Below are 14,658 nucleotides of genomic sequence, written 5' to 3' on the forward strand. Positions count from 1 at the left end.
CTCGCGTTATACAGAATGCTCGCTCAACGTTCAGACCACAGAAGAGACAGGTGTAAGTGCAGTGGCCGCCAGTGACCAGGCGGACGGCTATTCCTTGAAACGGAAGCGAACCGGCAGGGTCAGTGTAGCGAATGTTTCGAAAGAAGTTTTTCGGGCCCATCATTTTCTAACTTTACCCTTGCGCTTCTAATGCTTGTTCTGACAGCGGTAAGCCAATGATTTCAATGCCGAATATTGTCGCGCTGCAATTTCTTTGAGATCTTGTTGTCTTTCCTATTTTAATTCGTTTGTTCGCTTTTTCGACGACGCAAATTGGATTGCTAAGATTGTAGAGGAAAGGACAAAATGTTGAAATTTATGCTCAGTATCCATTTACGAATGTCAGTGCTATCAGCTCATGTGAAGACCAGTAGAAACACTAAATCCGCTGCCTTCTCTTTTTCTCTTGACTTCTAAAGTTGCATCAAGATTTGTACAGCAATGGACATCGCGGCAAGTGACTAAAGCTTTTCCCTTCCTCTGTGAAGCAATATCTTCCCTGTTCGGAAATCAGTGATAGTGCAGAGCTTAAGCCAGTGAATGAAAGCAAGGTATACAAGCATGACAGCGAATGCTTTGTGTTTGTGAGGCTCCGCCACGTTTTACCACTGTTACACGCCTCCTGTACAGTTCTAAACCATCCCACGTTAGTGCATGCCTGCTAAATAGGGAAGGACAAAAAGTAAAAGACGACTATCGGGAAACCACACAGGCGGAATGATTCGGTTAGTGTGGTTCCCGTTAACTGCATCCCACTTGAGCCGTACTCTTTCATCAGCCGAAGCGAGACCATCTAGCGCAACAGTGTCCCTTCAGGGCTTTCTCTTCCGCTCCTCACAAAAGGCGCGATAGCATTTCTCCTGCGTAAGGTTCCGGGAAGTTTCCCGTTGGGTGAACGGAAAGAAGGGATCGAAGCGCGCCTCTGGGATCGAGGCGCGCCGGTCAAGCCGTCCGGCTGCCCTCTGCGCGGCCATCGTTTCTCCGTAGGAGCGGAGGAGGAGAGAGAGAGAGAGATAGTCGTGTGCCGGTGCCATCGGCTACTTACGTCCCGTGATAGGGTGCAGGAGTGTCGGGTGCGTGGCCGCGGCGGGAGGAGACTGCTGTTTCGGTTTGCTAACCTTTGTGTTGCTCTTGGCGAACTCGAGCCGGATGGTCTGCGGAAGGTCGGGGTCGAACCGCACGCCCTGCTGCACGCGCCCAGGGCGCACACGCAACAGAGAGAGAGTGCACCGGTTAGTCTGCCACGACCGCTGCCCACTCGCAGCTGGCGGCCAAGCGGGCATCGCTGGGTTAATGTTCTCCCTTCCTCTTTTCAACACTACGCTTAGTTAACCGCAATATACACAAGCATGCAGTAAACGTACCATACGCAGAGCCGCTTTTTATGTTAAATTATTTAAAATCTTAAGCGCCGCCTTCATCCTTTCTCTGGTGGTTTCTAGTGACTAAGTTTCTAACAGACTCCATTCACTATCACCGCTGAGGTATGCGTTCGCCTTAAGCACTAAGCAGGCTTTATAGGATTTCTATGCCGGCAATAGAGCGTTTTAGCACAGCGTTACCCCACTCTTCTGCCGATACCGCTACCTCTTATGGTAGCCAGGTGTGCCCAGACGGGGACATTTCAGCATGCACAGTTGGCAGCCGGTGATAGCGGCATCATCACCATTATCATCACCAGCTGACGTATACATCAACTGCATAACAAAGACCTATCGCACTGATCTCCACCTAACACTGACCTGCGCCGGCTGCGGCCACCCTGCTGACTTTCTAATCTCATCTACCCACCTGACTCTGTGCCGATCCCCGCTACTTAACCTTCGCTTGAAATCCAATCTGTTACTCTAACGGACTGTCAGTTATATGTTCTCCGCAGCACATCTCATGTCCATGTAGTGTAACAATGCACAGGTAGACGACAACGCTGCGTTAGCACACAATGAATCCAGCGGAAAGAGCGGATACAAAAATGAAAACGCAGTACGCCCATCGTAGTCCTTTATTCTCTGAGTCTGCATCCCTTCAGCTGGGTTTGTTGTGTACAACCATGCACCAACTGTCCCAGCTCACTAGATATGATAAAATTATATAATAGAGAGTTTTAGCACAGGTGGGATGTGCATGTGCAGTAGTAGGTGCACAACCCCATCTGGCCACTGCGCATGTGCCGCAGGCACACGATACACTTCTTCGCTTGCACATTCCCGCTCTGCTAAAACTTAAAAAGCCGACACCTCCGTCTTCTACTTTTCAACACACTTTTTTTTTCTTTTGTAGCTTTCCGCAACAACACAAAACTAGAACACCAGTACCGTTACTGCGAAGACCACAAAAACGAATCAAGCGCTTTGCAGCCCACCACAACGCAGCCGACTCAGCGGGCCGGGCCAGTTATAACAAGCTGTATCCATTCGCGCGGCCAGCTGAGCGCAGTGGCGATCAGCGCCCCAGCAAGGCTCGGCAGGTAGACAGCGCGCATATCGGGGGACCCGGCGTCAGTCTGAGCTTCATTAGAGGCTCGAGTGTGCCTCGCGCGAATAATCGCCAGCCTCATTGGCCATGCGGCGACCGAGTCCTTCAGGTGGAAAGCCTAATGAAGACCGCCAACTCGCAATGGCGGCCGGTGGAGGCCGATAACAAAGTTGCCGCCGCGCCGCGCCGGAGCTGCGAGCGGCGGGTGGTTGCGGTGAATGAATAATGGCCGCCTAGCGCTGCCAAATTTGAGCGCATCACCGCGCGTGCCACTGGCTACCTCTGGCAAGGTGCTCGGCTCAAAGACTCCCGCTTACGTTTCAGCCTCTCTCCTGCTCTGTATACTGTGCTTAAACTCTAGCGACGCTTCTGGCGGGCCCCTTATTAAAAGAATCGTTTATGAAGCTGCAGTGAAACTGCTCTTGCGGGATCGCGGAATAATGCGATGTGGCAAATTCGTTGCTCAAAGTTAATACACTACGCGCGCTGGAGTATTTAAACTCGCATGAAGTTCTGAAGCAACAACAAAGACGTACCACGTAGTGCGCCTTGAGAACTGGCCAACCGTTCAAGCATAGAATTCACTACGTAAAACTGGGCACAATCGGCACGAACTGAGATTATGCTAGTTATGCTTCTTTGCCACGAGTACTTATTACAGCGCTCGCAAAGAAGTATACTAATAAAATAAATTTCCTGGTTATGAAACTAGACGAGTTTTGGTGATTGGACTTGTACTTGGCCAATAAGTTGTACTTTTCTCCAAACAAGTTTCAAGTCCTGCGTACCGCATGTGTTATCTTGCCCCTCCCAGATTTTCTCAGAAAGCTTTACTTTTACTGGCTGTTTCTGCCGAAGTTATTTAAGAACTGCAAAACTAAAGTACGCGGCGAAGCTTCTACAGAGTTATTTAAGATTCCGCTCCCATCGTAAAAACGTGCTCATACTAATTCTCTCTTCCTTCAGAGCATTATTTCTATGGTAACTCGGGCACTTTTTCGGTGAGTAAGGTAAAATAATTCGTATTCTCAAACTCAAGTATCTTCAGAGCGCTTCCAGGTTGTAGCGGGTTGTGTTTGCGCTGCTATTTAAATAGCCTGTGTGTTAATATTTTCAAAACCTACCTAATGAAAATGAGCTCGGCCAGCATAACGATCAGAATTTTAAGTTGCGTTTTCAGATGTTTCGTCAGTAGTCACAAGCATGCCTAACCAAACTTACTTGAAGCTCCTGCTTGGCGGCTTCCGCTCCCGCTCGTGATGAAAATGTTACAAAACCTACGGGCTGCATGCGAAAAAAAGTAAAAAGAAAAAGGTCATGATCTCAGACTGGTGATATTCCTTTCAAACCAGCATGTTGAGTAACATGTGTGAGCAGTTAAAAATGTGCTTTCTGAGTACGCGAATTTATTTATGCGCGAAAAGAGGACAGAATTCGGGAGCTAAATTAATCTCTTTACACTTCTACAAGCGTTTAAATACTTCCCAAAAACCAATGTAACGAACTTAAGTCCACCATGCGTATGGGTTTCACTTGGTTTCCGTCTAAAACACGCACTTGTTATGGTGACTAATGCTATGGTACTCTTCCTTAATATGGTGACTAATGCTATCGTACTCTTCGAGATTTATTAAATAATATATCCGAAATACTGTGTAAGTAGACCCCACAAACTATGTTATGTTATCGTAATTTAAGCTATACTTTCTACATATAAGTGGTCTTATGCTGCCTTGTTGCCACATTCCTAAATGGGAATAACATACGATTCTGTTGTCCAGTTTTTGTAAGGTGCGTCGACCTCTGTGAACTCTTTTCCACTGGCTTTATTTAGGCACTCTTGATGTTTAATGCAAGATTTGAACGAATGATTGCTGAGAATTCTCTAGTTTTAGTAGACACCATTACCATTTGTCGCTTCACAGATTCTACGCCCTTTCATTATTTCAGTCCAACTAACCTCGTCATCACCATCTACACTCGAAGTGTCACAAGAAGACAAGCAAATATGGAAACGTGCTAGCTTACAATTCTCCTCTAAGTATACCATAACTCTCTGAACTGGGCCTCACGTATAAGCAGGAAATTACTATTTGCTAGTGCAGTGACTACAATAACAATGAGTGGAACTTACCGAAGAAGTCTTGCCATTCTTTTGTGTGACTTTCAGCAGAGAGCCTTCATAACCCTAAGGAGAAAACAAAGATTGTGGTTGCTGTTAAAAAGACCTAGCACTTCTGACTTCAGCGCAAAAACGAAATGTGGCGCGGACGGCCATTTTTAAATCTCGGCGCAATTATTTTTTTAATTAACACAGTTGTTAAAGGGATTGTACTTTCGTTCTAATTATGTCCGAAGGATAACTAAAGGTTTTACGGACTGAGCTATAAGAAGATAGGGGAAGGCATCGGGCTTGCTGTGTATTTTTTTTCTGACATATAACTGTGATTTTCTCGAAATCGTACTATGAAAAGATGTAAACTTTCATAATTTATAGAGTTATAAAAACATTAATACAATTATAATTATTTATGTATAACAATCCATTTAAAGCATTGCAGTTAACCTCCCCACTTTCGACTCTCCTCCTTTGAAGCTTATACCGCGTTTTCAACTCTCGCTGTAATTACTAGGAGCCCAGAAACCGTCGCTCAGTGAACACGCATTATTCAGGCGTTTGCTTTCTTCCATTAAGAACTACACAGTAACTAACATACACTAAAAGAGCACAAATGAAGTGTTCCAACCATTTTTTAGCATCCATTTAAAAGACATAATGCTGATATTTCGGAAATTCCTCCTAAGCTAACCTGAGCCGTTAAAAGAACCTTGAACCGATGTACGCATTTCCATGTTACCTGAAGACTAATACACAGATTTTCAATAAAGCTGTTACTACCGTTGCTTACATTAAGTTCAGTACCTTTCTAATTTTATTGAGTAAACATAAATGTGCACCCGTACTCAGGAAACTTAGTTGTGTAGCATCCAGTGCACTCAAGAATACGCCTAAATCGGAGTAAAAATGGAGTAAGTTGTCTTATAGCGCACGCCCTTTACTCCTTTTTTTACTCCTTTCTGTTTGGAGTGTATAAGTTTCTTTTGGGGGTAGGGAGGACGGGAGGGAAAGGGAGATTTCTGGGTACAAATGTGTGCATTTCGTCTTCTTCAAGATCTTTTGAATCCCGCACGCTTTCTTTAATTGTAACTTTCTTTGTCGCATTATTTGGCTTAGTCGCGTTTCCCTATAACAGTTAAATACGAACAGCGCAATTAAAGGCGCTGCATTAATAATATTGACCACTGACTTTCCATCTACCTTCCCAAACAGCCTTTTCTCGCAAAGGCACTCTCACGACTATACAAACCTTGTAGGCGCGAAATAGTAGGTAGAGTTCCCTGGGCTTCGCATCCATAGGGAGGCCACTCACGAAGAGGGTTCGCACCTGCGAGAAGAAAAAAAACTCCGTGAGTAATCACTTAAATTCCACGGCACTCGTCTATAAAGTTCGGCGCGAAAGTGTCCAGTACAACAAGCATCTGCGTCATTTTTCTGCGTCCAAAACGTTTTATGTTCTCAATAATGCATGTCCAAGTTTCTCATTGCGACTCGACCGCTTCAAACAATACAGCGTGGTTTTTAGTATCCACTAAATTCACCTCATAATCAGACAGGCCACTAGGCTACACAAATATTGGTTCTCTGCTGTGCATTCTGTCGTGCTGTGGCCGGTCTAAGACTTCAAAACTGCAGTCTTAATTAAAACAATGATAAACGAAATGGTACAAGGAGCAGCTCTACGATCACGGCAAGGCATATCAGGGTGTGTAGACTTTAGAAGTCGCCACAGTTTTCCGGCGACACAGCTGGTACAAGAGGACACTAAAAAACTAAACGTGCTGCAAAGCTGATGAATGATATCGTGTTATGAGCTTTATCACGCGCGTCTCCCTTAGGCCATTAAAATTCACCTTATCACCCGCACTGCAATCCGCACCACGAGTGGCTCAGTGGACTGCTGGATGTACTCATTAAGAGACCTCACGGCATGGATTGATGAATAAATTGTGAACCTCAGCCTAGATCGTGAGCCTCGCTCTACGAATGAGTCATGAATCAGTCCGCATTCAAGCGTCAACAACTGCAAACGAGCCTCGCGCGATGAGCCGTATTTTTTCGCGTTGCTTCATCTAGTTCCCTACTACGGCACAGAAGCAGTCCTGTTGTCCCAACGCAGAACAGGGTTTTCGGTCGGCGAAAACAACAGCTGCACCGCGGAGGTACGAATTTAACTCCGGGAAGAAAAGACAGATTCCAAGAAGTCGTCCCACTGCTTCTAGTTTGGAACGCCACCACAGCTGCGGCTGCAGCCGCTGTCTTTCTTCGAGAAGCTATTGTATAGGGAAGCACGACGAATAGAAGCATGCTGATATGTTAGCTGGACAGCGTATCAGGGAGCATCGCTTCGCGCACATCAGAAATTGTCCTAACAACGGTGGCGGTGGCCTTGAAATGAACTGTTTTTTTTTCTTCTCTGTTAGTTTTCGCGCTTCATTTTCGTGTTACTAAGAACCCCACTAAAGTCGAGGAAATACGCCAATGAAGCGGGAGGCGCCGCTCAAAGGAGGCCCTCCAGCCAGTGGCGTCGACCGGTTCTCCTGACGTTGTGGTAACCCACTAGACCTACTATCGTGACTTCGCTGGGGTGGGCAGATGACAGGGGACTAACCACGGTTTATTGTGATCAACCTCGGCGTCATGAAAATGGGTCGACGCCACTTGACTCGAGGGCCTCCTTTGAGGAGCATCTGCCGTTTCGTTCACGAGTTGTATCAGACTACAGTTTACCGGAAATCGTCCCCAAACAGTTGTTATCACTATTTGGAATGTATGGAAAAAGCCAGAGCAGAGGTTACTTTTGAGGGCCGACCTGGCCTTGAGAACGGGCTTTAATTTTCTTTTTTAAATCATCCATGTATTTCAATGACCATAACGTTCAGGCTAAGCTCGCTACGGTCAATGAATCGCAAGTTTTTGTGTCTCTCATGTTTCCTTGTGGAACTGACCTCGAGTGTAAACGCGTCTGTCCCGATTTCGTAGTTATTTTATTTCAGATTTCATCAAAAAGGCACATCGCAGAAACAAGGGCAAGGTGCTGTAAACTTTATTTTGCGACAAAGAAAATGAACGTAGATTTTGAGCTTGAAATGGACTGCGTGCAAATTAATCACCTAATATGCACCAACTCTAAACCAGGCAATACTCCCTATGTTTGATGTGCGAAATGAGGCATAAAAAGACGTCGTCGTATTGCTCTCAGTTTTATGAATGCGTGGGATACGAAACTAATGACACTGTTTTCATGTGGTTTTCCGCGAACAGTAGCGAAAACTTACAAGCAAACGGAAACAGCATGAGCTGGCCACTCACCAAAGATAAAGTATAGATGGGATATGGTATACGCATTTTGGTTAACAAAAAAAAAATGAGGCACAAGCCGCGTTGCCAATGTATTGCTAAACAGGAATTTTCACTGCTTACTGGTTGAAACCTGCCTGCAGCGATGTACTAAGACATCAGACGTCGGAATGCTGCACAAGCTTCGTAAAATAGCAAATATACCTGAAAGTAGCTCTAGCAAACCGTTGAATTCAAGAAAAAAAGAGTGCTTCGTAAAATATTAAAAACATCTAAGAATAGCTCTTCGCAAAGCGTTAAATGCAGGAGACAAGGAAATATTAGAAACGCTAGCCTTTTACTTTAACAGTAAATACATTTTTGCTGTGGAAATTATGACATCAGATACATCTTTCTAATCCCAAATCGCATTTTTCTGCTTGGCAGCTGCCTAAATCCCATCAAAATAAGTGAGCATGACAGTGTCCCGCAGCGCGATAAAAAAGGGTGCGCTCGCCCGTTAAGTCGCCTTTTCCACTCGCTTTTCAGTGTGTGCTTAGGTGAAGAAAAATTTTTATACACATAAAAAAGCTAGCCACCCAGTGCTGTAGACACCAGCATACAATAGGCACATAATACCATAGCATGGCACGGGAAAATTTTTCTTCTTGCGGCTAGCCGACAAAGGAGCAGTGTGCGAGAAGCTGACAAAAGGCTTCATTGTGCGCTGATGCTTTCACCATGGCAGGATGAATAACTTTTGTCTTTTCGCCTAAGTCACTTCGCTCAGCCCTTCTCCACGCATCATATGAAGCTAAGGCTTACTATATAATGCTTTCCGAGGCAAAGAACTTTCTTCAGACTCAGTCTCTTGCTTCGAGCTTTTGTCTTTGCAGTGAAAAACACTACCAGCTAATCCGTAGAAATTCCTAAAGCTCCCAACGCACGGAACGTTTCTGAACTCTTCAATAAAAACAGCAATCCAAGTAAGTGATGAAAAGTAAGGATTTGAAACCTGTTGTGACTATCGCAACCATCTCTGAGTTACCGCGAATGCTATCTTACTAGTCACACAGGGGCCAATAACAGGCTTCTCTTAGGCACTGCTTATCTCAGTGCGAAAAATAAAATGAGGAACGAACATCTGTGCGGCGTGATAGAGCGACTGTATTATGGTTACAGCGACACGTAACAGCACTCTCGAAGAACATATATCACACTTCGCGGTGAGCGAACGCCTTGAAGGTTGGAATTTTGACGAGCTCAAGTGGGGAAAGCCCGACGAAATGCGGCAGACTCTTATTGCATGTTAATGTACAAAAAGAGAGCCTACATCACTGCACAACTTTGTTCCCTTCAGCAACGTTTTGAAAGAGAATCCTGTAAGTACTGCGCGTCAAATATTAGCAGAAATTTAGCGATTGTCCACAAACAAAACGTGTTGGCTCGTGAGCAGTGGAACTAAATTGTCATAAGCACCTCAAAGCAGCTGCTATTGGTGCAAGCGAGAGATCAACGTTTTCCGGTCCTCCTTATCATTTTTCCCGACTGAACGTCAGGCATTTAAGTACATACAAACGCGCAAATTCCAAAATATATAATCGTGCCCTGGAAACTTTTTATTACTTGCTGGAATTAGTGTGCAAAGCAGTTATATTTTGTTCAAATGCATGTGACCGCTTTGAAGACAAGTATCATTATTATGCCTCTACCTAAGATAAAATTACCTTCTTCGACTTTTATGACATTCGCCAGCTCTCACTGGAAGCCCTTTAATCGCGAAGCGGTTCCAGAGTTCTTTGGAATTCTCTTTGTCAAGCTGCATACATTGGCACTGAAAGAAAGTAGTAGCAAGAATGCATGTGGAAAGGCTGTCGCAAACGCCTGATTTTCGCTAATCATCGAACACGTGAATTCAGCGAGTTTGCCTAGCAAATATTACTTCGTGACTCAAAGCTTGTTTCCGCGGCCTTTGTTAATACCGCGGCGGCAAGAGCCGGCCTATTTGCATGTCGAGATTCTGCACCCAAGCTGTTCCTCGTTGACGTGAACCAAAGCGTATTCAGCCTACACAAGAGAAAGATCGCAGCCGCCTTGGCAAAGCGCGTCATTGTAGGCGAGACGCTAAGCCTTCTCAGACGTCAGTTCGGAGACGGGATTCTACGCTGGAACAGCATTCAGGCCGGGCCGCTCCGGCAGCGGCTCAAGAAGAATGACAATGAGGGAAAGCCGAGCGTAAAAGATGACAGAGGGGCAAAATTTCAAACGAGATACGTGACTGACTGCTGTTCTGCCGGTTTAGGCAACGTTGAAATCATTGTGTATTTAAATGAATTTCATTAATCCTCATTCTTGCAATGTCCTGAATTCGATAAGAAATGTGTATGGCTTTTTTGTTGTTGTTGTCCTGCTTGTCATGGGCTGTTTTGGGACCTTGTGCGACAAACGCTTCTTATCCACCGGAGAAGACGTTAGGTCCTATTTTTAGATGTCACGTGGAAGAATGTTGGATTGAATGAATTATCTTTTACTGTATGCCCTTTGAATTTATTTCCCTGTGGTTTCTGCGTGAACGTGTGGCTACACTGTACTCTCCGAAGCCTCGGCGCTATTAGACAGCATAGTTCCATAATACCACGGAGTCTAACAGCAGGTCTGCCGTGCCATTCTTGTCCCCTATCACCGTCTACTTAGCGCTAACATTTCTGTTCGCTCCAGCAGAGCAAATCTTGGCTGCATTCGCCCGTTTTCAACACAGGAGCCAGTCGATCCATCAAATGTTTCGCTATTTATTAAGCTGGCTTCACTACGAACCTAACATTTACCAGAAGCGCTGTGTTCGCTCAAATGATCGCTTCTTGAGATTTCAAGTGTAAACAGAAAAAGTTATTTAGAGCTCAGGTTATATTTTAGGGTTGGCTTTGCTTGAGCTGGCCACCGAAAATCGCGAAACAAAGAAACGAGTGGTCACAGGTTGCAGACATTCGAAAGCATTATGTCAAAGTCTGAGGCTCCCTAGGTGGAGGTAGCCTGGCTGAAAAACAGAAAATCGATACAATTTCTGTTATCAGATTACAAGCACGCGAGAGTTGGCGTTATCATTGTTTCAATTAGTGTCATACGCGGTTCAAGCGTATAAGACCGAAGTATGTCACGTGTTTCAGGGAAGCTGCGTAAATTTTTTTGAGAAATAGGCTTTTTGGGGTAAAAATATGGCTTTTGCTCCATGGTATTACCAGTGTTGCAGGGCACCGGAAAGGCGATGAATTGTCCGAAGTAGTAAGATGCTTAACTAATTTCTGGTAACGAACTCTTTAATTATCACAGATAGGGAACTGCTTGCAATTAGTGATTTGTAGCCGGTCGTGAGTAACAGCAATATTAGTTTTTAGAATTTCGAAAACGCGATTACCCTCGTCGCTGTAGCTCGACAAAATTTGGCTGCATCGTGTGAAAATGCCTGCCCTTTGGAAAGCATGCGGGCAAAGCAACACCTCCCGTGCACGTAACTAGTCGAAGAAGCCAAATTTCGTCGAGCCACAGCGCCAAGGGTAATCGCGTTTTCGAAATTTTATAAACTGATATGGCGATTACTAACGACCGGCTACAAATCTCTGACTGCAACTAGGCGCCTGGCTCTACTAGTTAAAAAGCTAATTAATAAAAATTAGTTAATTAGTGTACTAGTTAAGACGATTCGTCGGTTTTCTCGTGTCTGCCAACACTGGTAATACTATGCCGAAAAAGCTACATTTTTACCCAAAAATCCTTTTTTTGAAAATTTTTGAAAGTGTTCGCTGAAAAACTAGGTATATGAACCCTAATGGCCAATGAAACCAGTAAGGCATAACGAGATCTGCTTAAGTGAAATGAAAACATTTTTTAGCTTCCTTCTTGAATTGCACACTTCTGTTTATTCATCGGATGCCCATAGGCACGATATGTACGGCTTCGCTGCGGTCTTTTTTTTTACCCCCTCCTTTCTTTTTTTACCCCCTCCTTCCCCGCAATCGAGTGAAGGTAGCCAGACAGAGTTCCATCTCTATAAACGGAAGAAGCAGAAGGCAAAGGAAAAAAGAAGGCAAGTGATTATCCAGACAGAGTTGCCTGGTTAATCACTTGTCTTCTTTTTTTTCCTTTGCCTTCTGCTTCTTCCGTTTATCGAGATAGTAACGGTGGCTTGTAACTTGACGAGCCTTCAGCCATCAAATGCCCAGCGTCGGCACCTGCTCTCAATTTAGCTCAAAGTTTATAAGCATACCCTGGACAGCGCAGACAATAGATCCGGCTTCCTTCATGATGTGACCCTGCTTTGAGTTTCACGCTTTTCAAGTGCCTCGAATATAATGCCAACACTTTTAAACTAGCCCAATGCCGACCTACCTGCAGCGCAAAAGTACGCACTTTTATCTTTGTACAAATTTACGTTGCCTAATGCTATCTAAGAATGGTTGAAGTATTAACAGATGAAGCACCGCAAATATATTATTCTCTCTTTTTCTGTCATGTAAATTACAGTACCCTCGTATGGATAACAACTAAAACAAATATGAACAAAGCTGTCGTCTCGCAAAGAAAAATTATCCGTCTCATCGTAAACTTTTGAAGCAACGTCGAGTATTAAACACAGAATACCATCGCTCAGTAAGATCCGTGTGGAGAATACCTATAAATTTCGTTTGTTGCAACTAATGTACTTTTTGTCCGCAGGTAGGAGCAATTTTTTAGCACAACTTGCAGCTCTTGAGAATCGTATTACTATTGTCAACACTCGATGTACTGACACTTGGTCCCTAGCACAGCTTAGACCCCATTACAAACTACAATCCTTGGCTCATAATCTTACATTTTTTTCTTAACAAATATAAATACACTACTGGATTTACTTCGAAACAATTGAAAAGTTACTCTGTGCGAATTTAATCTGTATCCCTCCATCTGTAATTACTTCAGTTATTATCCAAGTCTCTATGCACTGCTTTCATATTGCTGAACTGTACCTATTGCGGTTATTATTGACAAACCCTTTGTTAGGTTCTTTCTCTTGTGTAATAGTGATGTATGCATTTATAAGTTTTTATTAATGTCTACTTCGGTATTGTTCATGAACTGCTCATTCGTTTTTGTTTCCTGCTGCCAAACCATGTTCTTCTTTCCGGGGGGTTTGTCAAGCTGGCTGTACAGCTTTTAGCCCAGGCGACCATCCATTTGCTGGAAAATAAATTTGATTCGATTTGATTTGATTTGATTTGAACGCTGAAACGTAAAACCCAGACTGCACTAGATTTTGGACGAGTGATCCAGCGTGTCCCTCCTTGTCCGGTCTCTATGTTAGTTTCACCGATGGTGAAACATTATCCTTTTGTCTAGGTCCCCAAGTATATTATATTTCGTCCCTCCCACAGCAACAGCTGCTTTTTTTGCGGTTCTTTCTCAGTACATTCAGCCGGAACATTTGAGCAAAGGTTTTGGTATGGTGTGTACTCATACGGCAAACGGGCGGCCAATGCGACGTTTTCTTTTTTCTTTCTTTGACAAAATTTCTTCACCAAAAGTTCCACACCGCTGTCATGAACGATGTATCAGTTTTCTTTCCATTGGAGCAGCACGGCAGGCACGTGTTGTTCGGAAAAGCTAACTATCCGCCGCGGTGGCTCAGTGGTTAGGGCGCTCGGCTACTGAGCCGCAGTTCCCGGGCTCGAACCCGACCGCGGCGGCCGCGTTTTGATGGAGGCGAAACGCTAAGGCGCCCGTATGCTGTGCGACGTCAGTGCACGTTAAAGATCCCCAGATGGTGGAAATCATTCCGGAGCCCTCCACTACTGCACCTCTTCCTTTCTTCTTTCAGTCCCTCCTTCATCCCTTCCCTTACGGCGCGGTTCAGGTGTCCAACAATATATGAGACAGATACTGCGTCATTTCCTTTCCCCAAAAACCAATTATTATTATTATTAACTTTCATTCTGGCTTTCCAGCTTCGTCCTGCGCAGCTCCTGAAGTGCGGCAAACCGCGCCGCTGTACTGATTTCTCTTGTGCCGGTGGCGGCTGCTCCCTAAAGCTTGTTCCTAAACATCATAACGCTGGCAAGCTACACTCCAAACATGAGTAACCCTATATTGAAGTAAAAAACGAGTAAGCTGTCTCCTAGCGCACTGCCTTCTAGGGGCACGGTATTCTGTCCAAGTTCCAGAGCAATTTCGATCACTAAACGCACAGAATGCTTACTCTTGGCAATGGAGTTATATTCCTACTGCAAAGCATAGTAAACTGTTAGCGATGGGAGGGGGCTTTTAAACGTGGCACCGGAGGCACTGGAGTTAGCAAATAGAGGAGATTGAAACTTTGATTAAAATCTTCGTAAGTGATAGAACTTCGCATGGTTTCAAGCGGAAATTTGTTGCCGTTGCCAACCGCAAGTATTCCGCGTTTTTAGTGATGGAAATGTACTCCAAGGCTTGGGCAGTATACTCTACCCCTTAAAGAGAGTGCGCTAGAGACAGCTTAGTCCCTTTTAACTCCTGTCGTGTCTAGAGTGAAGCAGCCCGGTACACTTGAAAATCTATCCGAGCCAAAGGTGGCACTGAATGTCGCCTGAAATGAACACGCTTATCACGCAGTACGAGAGTGACTTTCAGCGCCACCTGGTAGTAGGCTGCTGGGCCTTCACGTCTGTGTTGTCCCTGTCCTCTTCCGCTGCTACGTGTTGGGAAACGAGACAGCCCCGGCAGCGGCACGACTTTGAAGC

General features: G+C 44.8%; 1 protein-coding gene across 10 annotated transcripts in view; it reads right to left on the minus strand.

Annotated features, from left to right (window-relative positions):
* LOC144136438 (protein couch potato-like) overlaps window positions 1–14,658 on the minus strand; it is a 123,841-nt gene that overhangs the window by 15,963 nt on the left and 93,220 nt on the right. For all 10 annotated transcript variants that reach the window (XR_013315617.1, XR_013315616.1, XR_013315615.1 and 7 more), the window contains exons 2-5: window positions 5,883–5,960; window positions 4,649–4,702; window positions 3,736–3,798; window positions 1,085–1,226 (exon numbers count right to left, since the gene is read on the minus strand). Coding sequence is in view for 6 of the 10 variants with exons in the window: in XM_077668754.1 (XP_077524880.1) it covers window positions 1,085–1,226; window positions 3,736–3,798; window positions 4,649–4,702; window positions 5,883–5,960 (337 nt within the window). In the remaining 4 variants the exon portion in view is untranslated. The remainder of the gene's footprint in view (window positions 1–1,084; window positions 1,227–3,735; window positions 3,799–4,648; window positions 4,703–5,882; window positions 5,961–14,658) is intronic.

The sequence above is a fragment of the Amblyomma americanum genome, chromosome 6, assembly GCF_052857255.1.
Source record: "Amblyomma americanum isolate KBUSLIRL-KWMA chromosome 6, ASM5285725v1, whole genome shotgun sequence".
NCBI classification, from domain to species: Eukaryota; Metazoa; Arthropoda; class Arachnida; order Ixodida; family Ixodidae; genus Amblyomma; species Amblyomma americanum.